General features: G+C 42.0%; 1 protein-coding gene across 1 annotated transcript in view; it reads right to left on the reverse strand.

Annotated features, from left to right (window-relative positions):
• Positions 1-1,601: 1,601 nt before the first annotated feature.
• The window catches only part of SV2B (synaptic vesicle glycoprotein 2B), a 40,014-nt gene continuing 29,204 nt past the window's right edge, over positions 1,602-12,411 (reverse strand). The window contains exons 9-12 of the mRNA XM_006905342.2: positions 9,276-9,409; positions 6,917-7,117; positions 4,100-4,259; positions 1,602-1,881 (exon numbers count right to left, since the gene is read on the reverse strand). Of these exons, the coding sequence (XP_006905404.1) occupies positions 1,602-1,881; positions 4,100-4,259; positions 6,917-7,117; positions 9,276-9,409 (775 nt within the window). The remainder of the gene's footprint in view (positions 1,882-4,099; positions 4,260-6,916; positions 7,118-9,275; positions 9,410-12,411) is intronic.

The following is a 12,411-nucleotide window of genomic DNA, read 5'->3' on the forward strand; positions in this document are numbered from 1 at the left end:
AGAAAGATGGCCTGAAGCTATCACAGGACCTAAACAGTTCTCCAACACTGAGAAACACTCAGCACACCCATCATTATTCTGTTTTAAATTTCCAGAGGCTCCTGGTATGGAAGGTGTGGCACCTTACAGCACTGAGAGTATTGCCTACCAACTCCAAGCACAAGTTCTTGGAGACTCACGTTCACCTGTCCTCCGCAAGTTCACCTCCAGGGTCAGAAGTTCCCAGCTCTGTCCTTTCTATGCAGGACAGTTTTGATGAATAAAACGTGTTCCTTTTTCTGTGTAGTCAAGACTTCAGCCTATTGTCGACCCTTGCCAAAGCAATCTGTCCCAAGTTCCACATCCAACCCCGTCCTCACCCTCGATTCATGTTCCAAGCTGGATCCCATAAAAGTTCTCTTGGAGCACTCAAGGAAAACATATTAACACCCACTACACTCCCTGCTCCCAGGTCAATGACAGCTGTTTCGAAAGTCCCCAACCGAGACACACAGCATAGATTGTGCATGGGATCTGACCGTTCTAACAAACCCGGGTAGCGTTTTCCTGCTAAAAGGAACAGGAAGCGTTCACACTTTGAAGAACTGTGGCTGCACTTCCCCACCCCGCCCCCCTGTCCGCGTGTTGTCCACCGGGCTTTATTCTCACCTACGAGGACAGTGCCAGAGGCCACTGAACACTTCTTGTGTTGTTTCTGGGTGAGCAGCAAAGTCAAATGCCAGTTCTGAAGACACTGAGCTTGAGTTTCACAAGTGATTTGTGTAAGAGAGGAAAGGACTCCACCTACATGGAGAAAAGTGCCTGGATTAAGTGGACCGTACAGGGTGAGTTTGCTAAGTGCATCCTCCCCGTCGCAAGTTAAATGGCTATAAGAGATTGTGCTTGCATTTCATTTGATCAGACCCCATTTCCTGGAACTTCAAACACCAAGTCCTCCCAAATTATGGCTATAGTGCTGGCATATATTTGCAGATATCTTTTCTGCAAATTAAACCCAAATATAGTTATATGTACAATGTTAAAGAATATCTATTTCATTAAGTTTGAGTAGATCAAAATAGGAATAAATATCATTCTTAAATGTATCACTCAATCCTCCTGGAAAACTCAGGATGCCTAGGAAAGGGGGAACGTATGTTTCTATAGATAATGCTCAAATATTTGGTTTTCTATAACTGAGTATCTTCAATGCTATTGTGCCAATTTTCAAATGGAAAATACGATAGGTGATACTTTTAAATGCAAAAATATATGTATCCTGTACTTCCAGCCCAATATTTATATAATGACTCTAACTTCCCGCCAAGTCAATTTGTTAGGTCATTGGGCTCCAAGAAACTTTATGAAGGAGAATGAATGTTTCTCTAGTTCAAATTCATTCTGAAATGCAAATAAGTCCTTGCACCTCACTTGGGGGAGTGCACACTCCTTGCTTAGCATGTGCACCCACTGGAGGGTGTTATTCCTCCTCCCCTGTCTTGGGTTGGATAGACCTGAAATAAGCACACAGCTTTATGATTATCGGGGTAGCTCAGGACACCCCAAATCAGTCACCTGAGTTACAAACATCTTGACAGCTGAAATAGGTCCTAAACTAGGGGTCACAAAATCAACATTTCCTCCAGTGCTATCCAAGGTCCTCTGGACGGCGACAGACAGGAAGTGTGGGGGCACTGAAAGTTCCCAGATGAGGTTCTTCTGGCATTTCCTTTCCTGCGGGTCTCTGGCAGACGAAGGGCAATCAGGCCACCACCAACTAGGGAAGTGGCAGCCAGGAGGATGGGGACCACTTTGGTTATCCCAACAAAAGAAGCAAAGATGGTGTTTCCCAGAATGGCTCCAAATTTGCATAATCCATTGAGGATGCCAAAGGCCGTTGCCCTGTAAAAGAAGAAGAAAGTAAATAACCCTGAAAGACACCAACTACCCACATTCAACCCATGAGACCAGGTTCTTTCTTTTCTTTGCTGTGAGGAAAGGTATAGTGAAGGTGTGGGAGGGAATTTTCTTTTTCCTAAATATAAAAGTGACACATTCTCATTTTAGTCAAATTTGGAAATACAGACTAACATAAAGATGCAGGGATGTGTAACCTAACCACTGAAAGGCAATTACCACTGTTAACATTTCGGAGTATTTCCTTCAAACTAGTTTCTTTTCTTTTTTTCCCAAATATATCTCTTTTTGAATTTTCTCAGGTGATACATGAATATTATGAAATAATGAAACAAAGAAGAAAGATGAAGCAGAAAGTATAAATGTTCCCGCTTAATAACACCTGCGATCCTCTTGTGGCAGAGATTTCTAGTTGTCCTGAAATGGCATTTTCCAAGTGTAAAACTACATTTCCCAGACTCCCTTGCTGCTGGGTGTGGCCACGTGACCAAGTTTTGACCAATGACATTAAGTGGCCGCTCATGTGTGAGCCTTTTGCTCTCTTCTCTTACACTCTTATTCCTTCCATCTTGCTTCCTGGAACGTAGATGGTTTCATCTTAGACTATGGCTGAGATCATGATAAGGAGAATAACAAGATAGAAAGAGCCTGCAGAGCCTGCTCTGGACTTCTATAGGAGGGAAAATATAAAATGCCCACCTTCCTAAGGCCACAGTTTGGGGTGGTTTCTATCACCCATGGCAGAACCTAACCCTAATTATTATCCCCCAATCACACTTCGCAGCGATTATCATTATTGACCATCTGTTTTTCCTTGGCTCCATCTGTATGCAGAGGCCATATTCCCAGCACTCTCTCTCCCCTACTGAAGCAAAATGTTTCTTTTTCATATCACAAGTTTATTAAGAATATGGCTCTGAATTTGTACTTTAAATTCTTTTTTACATTTCCTTTTCTATACTGTATCATACTTTACCACTACAATTACCAACATCCAAACCCAGTCTTCTTGTTTTCAGAATGCTCTTGGATATTTTCACAATTTTCTTTTTTCTAAGTAAGCTCTAGACTAATTTTTTTAAGTTCCCAGAGGGGATAAAAATCTCATTGAATTTTGAGTTGACTCTTTCGAGTTAGAAAAAAACTAAAGAATATTTGGCATTTTTGTAAGATTAAATCTTCTTAGAATTCAATAGAGTAGATTCTGACATACATTTAAGTCTTCTTTTATATCTCTCAGTAAAGCTTTATGGTTTTCTTAACTAAGTATTTTACCTTTCCCATCAAATTGATTCCTAGCTATTTTCTGATTTCCAATGTTATTAAATGGATTTCAATTTTATTTTTATTTTTAAGATACATTTTAAAGTTTGTAATTATTTAGTTATATTACTATCTTACCAAATTATTTTATTGTTTCTAGTAGTCTCTTTAGCTAATTTTCTTGGGGTTTCTAGATGTACCATCATAACTCATTCAGATAATGATAATTTCTCCTCTTATTTTTTGTAAAACTTAGAAGCTCTTTGGTTCAGGAGATGGTGTGCTGTGTTTTTCTGTAGCAGCTTATATGCCAGTAACTCTGTCACCAATTTAAGGTTTTTTGCACAATTTCATTTACTGCCTTCCATGACTTCACAGCCCTTTCTGACCACACGTCCCCTTTATCTGCTATTCATAAATTTTGCAATTCCCCTTCCGTGAAAAGAAATAACTGCTAAGCAATAGCCTTGTCCCTATGCCTTTAAAAGAGGCCTCTTGCCACATGGCTTGTGCGAAATAAAAGTAAATCCTGGGTACCTCACCACATGCTCTGCAAATGTCCCAGACTGTTGTGCCTCATCCCCACCTTTATTTTCCTCCACTTCTCCCCAATCCTGTATTTGCCTAGTTCATCACCTTTTCACCTTGTCTCCCTTCAACAGGTTTGTTCTTAACTCTTTGGTTGTGTGATGCATGTGGCATCCCCTCTTATTTCTCTCCCCTAGACATGATTTGTACTCACCCTTTACATCTTTGTTATCCACCCTACACCAGCAGGCCTATACCAGCCCTGACGCAGGAGAAACTCAACAACCTGAGACACATTTGTTCCATGCAACACCAGGCATACGAAGATGGCCACGGTGGAGGGCCTTGGAGCAGGCAGGTTTCTAGGTAAAGACCACACAAGTCCCAGAGAGAAGGCCAGGGAAGAACCAACCTCTGGTTGGTGGGATACAGCTCCACGGTGATCACATCCAGAGCATTCCAGGCAGCGATGCTGGTCCCACAGAACAGGCACTGCCAGCCAATCATAGCAGACTCACTGTTGCCGAAAAATAGGAAGAAGCAGCAGACTGCCGAGATCAGCATGGAGCCACCTGTGGAAGGAGGCCAAGGGCAGAAAGAAGCATGAAGCCTGTGTCTGAGATGAGACTGTCACCCGCAGGTCTTGCCCCAGCTCCCATCTGCATGGGTATACCTACAGTGACAGACTGCCTCAAATAAAAGGCCCATCTCATGCAGAGAGCACAGCTTAAATCCCCACATCCATCGTACCACCCCAGCCATGGAATGAGAGCTTGCACCATGTGTCACATCACCAGAGTCAGCCTCCACGAAGGGCTTCAGAATTACCACTCTGTACTGCTGCCCAGTGCAGAATAAGGGGACCAGGCAGAGGGGGTGTTGGTTGAGAGTCTATTATGTGCCAAATATTCTAGATGCTTGAGATATATCAGTATCGGGGGGGGAAAAAACCTTCTCATGGAATTTGCAATCTAGTAAGAACACAACTGTAAATGGGCCATAGAAGGAAAACCTGATTATTCCCCATTTATGCCCATCTCCATCCCAGATATCTGATCTGCCCTTCTCAGCCCCGCTCTTTGCCCCAGGGAGAAAAGAAAGCACGTCCCAAGCAACTAGCTGGGAAATAGGGCAAGAGTCCCCACGAGGCATTGGAGCCTGGGAGAGGGCGGTCCTCCTGTTCAAGAAGCCAGAGGCTGATCTGGCCTCAACACCAAGCGCCTCTCTGGGGGGCCTCTGCCTGGAATCTCATCTTCATACCTGGAGCAGCCAAAACTAATGCCAAACCCTGCCGACCAGGTGGGAAGTAACTATCCACCTGGACTCAGAATTCAGGAAGGGGTAGGACTGTGTGAGCAGGTAGCCGGGTCCTTTTAAACAGCCAGGAGGGAACTAGAGTGAAGGGACGGACACTGGCATCGAGTGGGCCAGAACCGCGCTGAGAGCTGTGACATCTATGCACTTGCACGGGGCTTGGTTTATAAGAAATGCCGACGGATGTTTGCTGAGTCCAAAATACTATTATCAAAGGAATCGCGTGCTAGTCAGGGGACTGCCCTTCAACTATGTGAGGTCTTCCTGTTATAGGTCTCTCTGGCCCACTGGACTTCTGCTCTCATAATTCGTATTCTTCTTCTGATTGAGAAGCCTGAGTTCAAATTCCAGCTTTACCTGTGTGACCTTGAGCAAGTCACTTAACCTTTCTATGCTGTTTGACTTTTCCCATCTGTAAAATGTTGATAAAAGTAGTACCTATCTGACAAGGTTATTGCAACAGTTAAACATATTAACATTTATAAAATGTTTAGAACAAAGCCTGATCTATAATAAGCACTTCATGGGTGTTAGTCAAATGAAATTTCTAGTTTATGTCTGTCTCTCCCAATAGATCATCTGCTTCTTAAGCACAGGGATGCTGTCTCAATCCCTACTGCCTTCGCATTGCTTACCACACAGCCTGGCGGAGAGTAAGTGCTGCATAAATAGAAGGGTATTAAATGAATAAATGAGGAGTAACAGCCTCATCAGGAAAACTTCTATTTCATTTACAAGACAGTGCTCCTGCCCGAGAGAGAGTGCAGCAGAGTGAGCAGGACAAAGGATGCTCCAGCAGACTCTGTAGGGAGATTTGTCTCAAGACCAAGGACAAGACTGTTTTAAAACAGGCTGTCCATCAAGACAGTTACTGAGCATCTACTATTTACTGTGCGCTGAGGCTATCAGAGTTGACCCACTGTACGACAGGCCTTTTTCTAGAGACAGAGGGACAAGCAGAAAGCACTGAGTTCTTAATAAGCTTGAGATTTTGCTCGGAATCAAAATACACATAATAAAAGAATAGGATATAAAGACTAATTACGTATTACTTCCAGATATCTGATTTGGGGAGTATGGCTTGATTGAGCATGTAGAAATCAGCTTTGACCTGGAATGCATTCATGAAGACATGAAGGGCTTCAGTGGTGGGGAAGAGGCTGTCCGCTCGCTGTCTGCCTGGCCTGCTCCCTGTGCCCAGACTTCCCTTGGCTCCCATGTGGGAGCATATGGCTGGTCACGGGCAGTGGGCCATTCTCATTCAAACGTGCAACCACCCCACTCCTTAGAGACCTTCCTTTCCCAGGAACGTCCTCAGCTACTCCAGGACCTGACCACACATTATGTTCAATCCTCACAAAGCCTGACCTGCTAGTTATAGGTATCCCCATCTTACAGATAAGGAAACTGAGGCCTGGAGAAGTAAAGGAACATGTTCGAAATCAAACAGCCTTTGATAGGGTTCCAGCATGAGTCCGCCCGACTCCAAAACCATATGTATTGTCACTATTAAATAATAATAACAATATCATTTGTTTTTAACTGTCAGACAAAACTAACGCTCATTTAAAAAAGAGCATTTTATGTTTTTCTCCTGCAATAATCTCACAGAGCATGCAGAATGGATGCATTTTACATCCCTATCGAAGTGCCAATAAAATAAGTGACTGTCACAGAATCGCTTTGTGCGGAAATGGCGATGAGCCCCTCCACCTGGACCTGAGGTCTCAGACCACTCCCGCAGGGCCCTGGGGCTTTGTTGACGTGCCTCCTCGACGCCAGCAGAATCTGCATTACCTATGTGGTTTCCTGGGCAAGGTTTCTTTAAGAACATGAACAATTCCACTTCTGCAATACACATGGAGCCACTTCCCCTGCCCACCGGAGCACAAACGCGCCGTCCCTGACCACTCACCAATCATCTTGAGCCTTCCGATGCGATCCATGAGCAGGGCGGAAATGATGTTCCCGGGCAGTACGGACAGACTGCCCAGGAAGCTGACCAGGTAAATCAGGAAGTCGTTATCTTGCTCGAAGTCCATGTGGCAGCCCTCCTTCTGCTCCAGAAAGGTGGAGTTGATGAACCGACAGTTGATGAACTTATGCTCATAGAGGTCTGGGGAGAGAAGGACAGCTTGGCTCATGTAAAGGGGAGGAGGGCTGTGAAGAGGTGGAGCAGAGGCAGGGATGGCCTCATGACCCTTCCATGGCAGGCTGCGCCAGCCTCTGGCTATCAGACTCTCTCAAAGTCAAGGTGACATGTGGCCAGGTATGGATGAAGAAAGAAACCTCTACAAATGTAATGACCTGTTGAACTTTGATCAGCAAGAGGAAATGAAACGTTCATTGAGAGGCACGTTTAAATACACCCACTCTCCGGCCAGATAACAGTGCTGTTTGTATCAATGAGATGACACACCAGGCCACCAGGCTGGGCCTCCAAGGCTACTGGTTTATAGGAAGCAGAAGACAAAAGAATTAGGTCCAAGATGAGCTGGCCACTTCAGAGGCCATGCAGAAATCTGAACACTCTTCTACATAAAAACCGTTTGCTCAGTGGTTTCCAGGGTTGGGGGGTGCAGGGAGCACAGGGTGGGGGAGATGAACAGGGAAGCACAATTTTTTAGAACAGTAAAATTGTTCTTTATGATACTACAACAATAGATGTATGTCATTATATGTTTGTCCAAGCCATCGTGGAACACCAAGTATACAATATACGACACTCAGAGTGAAGCCTCATGAAACCTATGGCCTTTGAGTGATAATGACGTGACAATGTAGGTTCACTGGCAACAGATGCACCATCTGGCAGGGGTGTCTGTAACAGGGCAGGCTATGTGTGGGGGCGGGACCACACGGACATCTCTGTACCTTCCTTCTAATTTCATTATAAACCTAAAATTCTCTAAAAAAAAAAAATTAAATCTTAAAAAATAGAAACCATTTGCTTTGGAACCAGTTCCCAGGTCTCTTGACACCATCTAACACCCTCTGTTCTGGCAGAAAGGTCCTGAAATAGGCTCCCAGAAAACATGGGTGTGGGGAACCGTCTCTCGTGCTGATGACCCTCTTTAACCTCCCTGAACCCCCACATACAAAATTAGAGGAAACCTTTCATTATTTCCATTATTTCCAAGCTCTGACATTTCAGGACTACAAAGTGTTTACAAAAATCCCCACATTAAGAGCATGCAAACAAAGAGGTGTCATTAAAACTTTAAATAAGAAAAGATAAGCCAGGTTTTAATGACAAATATCAAATGTAGAGAACACATTATTTTTTTAAGTTCAGGCTAAGAGAAAAAAAATTAGGACTATAAGCCCCATCATGGATTATTTAGAGATCGAGGAATACTTGGAGACAAGATATTGAACCTTTGGCGGCTGACATCATGAAGGGAAAATGATGTTCTTAAAGAATGATCCCTTGGTGCTGCTGACAGGAAGACAGCACATAATACGAGTAGTTCAGTGGAAAAATCACAGACTTTAGAGTCAAACAATTGGGGAATAAATCTAAGCTCCCTCAACCTGCTAGCTGTGGTCTTGGGCAGGTGGCTTAAGCCTTGGTTTCTTTAGCTGTAAGACTAGGGTAATAGGACGTTTCTCACTTGAGACAATGTGGGTAAAATCCCTGACAGCACTCAGTTAGTTTCCTTTTATCTCAATTCCATTGGGTATGTCATTAACTTATGATGAGAGGAATGAGGGGTGACGAACTAGTGACATTCATTTACTTTTTTTTTTTCCTAATCATGGAAATCTGAAATAGTGTGATTATAAAATATTCTAATCATCTCACTTCATGCACAAAGCTTGAAAAGATGAAATTTTCCCTCTTCATGAGTGTTGAATTTTTCAAGCTTTAAATGAGGCAAGGTCTTAGAAAACGCAAACTATGCATAAAATGCAGCCCTCCTGGAATGCTGGTTTTTTGTTTTGTTTTGTTTTGTTTTAATCTATGTCATACTTTGTTCCTACCAAGAACCCTTAGCATATAGTATCAGTCTCACTGAGATCAAAATCCTCGCCCAAAACTTTTGTTTCCATTTTATATGTGATAAAACTAAGATGCAGATAAATGTCTTGGTGAAGACCGTGTGACTCATTTGTGCCATATCTGGGGCTGGAACCCCTTTCTGCATCTTAAGGCTCAGCCCTCATACCTGTGAAAACTTCACTGCTCCGAAAGCTTATGACCGAGCAGTCTGGTTCTCAGTCAAGACTGGTCCACCCTGGTAACAGTCACCCCACCCTATCCCTGTTCTCACCTGTGTTATAAAAGATGGTGGATTCAATGGTGCAGTTTTTGAAATAGGTATCAGTAGATGTAACATCTTCAAAATAGCACTCGTCAAAAAAGGTGTCTTCAAAGAGAACATGTTTAAAGTACATCTTTGTGAACCTGTGGAAAAGACATTTGCCCCTGAGTGACCCATCACAAGGATAAAAAAAGAAGACGGGAGACCAAAACAGAAAACACAGAAAAGCAGAAAAAGGAGAACTGCAAATCAAAGGGTGCTGAAATGCTATTTTCAACCTAGACTCATCCCATTTCTTAGCTGGTGGTTTGTGAATGAGGAGGGACTTCAAGCGTGTGGAAGCTGATGTCCAATCCAGGTACATACAGGGGACTGTGCATCAGCTTGGCTGTTCCCAAATGCAGGTCCATGGACCTTCTGCATCAAAATCATAGAAATGTGGGATAGTGTGAAAGGAAAATATTGCTAGCATCTCACTTTATAAAGAGCTCTAAGAACATGCAGCTCCCTTAGCTGGTCTTAGAAGGTTTGGAAGCAATAGATTTGTGAAGGCCCAAGAATTTTCATTTTTAAAATTTTTCCAACAAAAATGTGGATAAATAGGCACTTTCATTCCCACTGTTAGTAGAATATTAACTAGTGAAACCTCTTTGGGGAGCAATTTTGCAGAAGTTTTAGTGCACGATCCCTTTGACCTAGGAACACCTCCTCTAAGAATTTACCTCACGTGTACTTGCTCATGCATTCAGAGAGATACACTTACTGATGCTCACTGCAACATTTCAGAATTGATTTCTAGACAGATGATAGGTAGACATGTAAAGGGATACTATACAATGGAATACCATGTGGCCATTATAGTTATTATGTAGGCTTATATTTCTTAATATGGAACAATCTTCAAGATACATTTTAACCAAAACAAATCAAATGCAATATAGTGTTTGCACCATGTGACTATTCTTGTAAGAAAAGATATGGTACATATGCCTCCAAATGCTAAGAATATATCTGGAGAATTAAACAAGAAACTGGTAGATGTGGTTGGCCCTGGACGGGTGCAGTGGGGGTTAGGAATGAGATAAACTTAATTTTTCCTTTGTACCAAATGTATATATCACTTTTCACTTAAATATAAAACAATTACTAATGGAGGAAAGCACCTAGGTGATTATAATCTTTGGGAGCTGCTGCACTACTCCAAGTTCTGCATAAACTGAATAGGAAAGAACAATATTACATTTAAAAACATATACTGGCATACATTAACATCCTCCTCCATTGGTTATATTTACCAAGCTTGGTCAAACTTTTAAGCTAGAATCCTTTGGGTATATTTTCATTTGCGAAGAATTACAACCATTCATTCAACCCACGAATGATCATTTCTCCATGCATTTATTTATATATTCAGTCTTTAGCAAACGTTTACTGAGCATGGTAATAGGTGCCATGAGTACACAGGGGAAAGACATGGTCCCTGCCCTCAAGTATAATTGGAAGAAAAAAAAAAACAGACAACTACAATGCGGTGGGAATCACAGTGACAGAGGTGGCAGAGGGAGCTGAGGGTCACTGTTTCTCTTTAAGGACACCAGATAATTTGGCATATGACCACATATGATGGCCAGCGCCTCTTATCCTTCATGCTATATTGTAGTCTGCCCAGAATCCTGACCAAGAGCCACATATCATAGCTTCTGTAAAAAGACTTGCAACCCAATGACAAGAAGGCCTGGGCAAGTGCTTCTCAAAGAGAGGTCCCCAGACCACTTGCATCAGAATAAAATGGGAGGCCATTATGAAGGATTCACTTTCCTACCCGAACCTCTTGAACGATAATCCCTAGAGTCTGACACCAGTTCATTATTCTTTTAAAAAATGTGAGGGTCATTGATCTAGAAAAAAAGTGATTTTGAATAATTTTTTTTAGGATCGAATTTACTGCAGACTTTTAACAGGGCCTTCAAAAAGTTATCACTGAGTTCTTCAGATTCCCATGGAGAAACTAATTAGGAAGCCTTTTGTCACAGGAAGATGCCTCTGATTTCAAAATAAATGTAATTTGTATGCTGGATGTGTTTACTCAGGAAAGCTATGTCTAGAGATTGTCTCAGGCCTTTGCCTTTCTTAACAGATCCTTCTCTTTAATCTAGTAATAGGCTGCTGATGTAGCCTTCGGTGATATTTTAATGATCTGCCAAGGGTGGGTGAGAAAGCAAAGCCATAAATCATAATGGGCCTGACGCAGGCAGACCTTAAAAATGTATCTCCAAATGAGTGATAAAAAACCAAAGTTATAAAGGAGGAGATAAAAGGAGAAAGGGCCAAGGCATATTTATGAGTCATTATATAAATCATCTCCTCTGATCTCTTATATACTGAACTGATCCAAGAGTCTTCATTCAGGAGAGTTCAATGGTTGGGGGAAAAAAGTCAGCAAAAGTATCATGTGGAACTTTTCCTGTAAGGAAACAGAAGTCACTGGCAATCCAGAGTCTATAGCAGAATTATTATTGCAAACACTATCTTTCATTTACCCTCGGGCCCAATGTTTAGTCCTCCAAACGCTGTAAACTATGCCGAAAGCCACATCCATTCAGTCACCATGTTTTAGATGTGATGGCATCACCCTCAAGAAACTTAATCTAACTAAAGAAATAAGAAAACTGACAATTAAAATTTAGTGATAATTATCAAGATAGAGGTATGCTATAAAATCACATCAAAACAGGCACTTGTGGTCCAGTTGGGAAAAGTAGGAGACAACTTATTCTGAAGGACAAAAATAGAAGAGAATTTCCTTAGCTTTATAAAGGATGCCAACCAAAAACATACAGCAAATGTGATACTTAAAAGTAAGACACCAAAGCTCCCCCACTGAAGTCAGAACACCCATTAGCACTGCTTCCAGCCATCACTGAACTAGTGGTCACAGACAAGGCAATACAATTAGAAGAGAAAAAATATATAAGGATAAGAAAGGAGGAGAAAAAACTGTCATTAATTTTTGTCAATATGTTTGCCTACCTAGAAAAGCCAAGCAAATCTACCAAGAAAGTATCAAAACTCATAAGAGAATTGGGTAAATGTATTGAATAAAAATAATAATAATGTATTTTTTTTAAAAAAAAAAAATGGAAGA

The sequence above is a fragment of the Pteropus alecto genome, unplaced genomic scaffold, assembly GCF_000325575.1.
Source record: "Pteropus alecto unplaced genomic scaffold, ASM32557v1 scaffold60, whole genome shotgun sequence".
Lineage (NCBI taxonomy): Eukaryota > Metazoa > Chordata > Mammalia > Chiroptera > Pteropodidae > Pteropus > Pteropus alecto.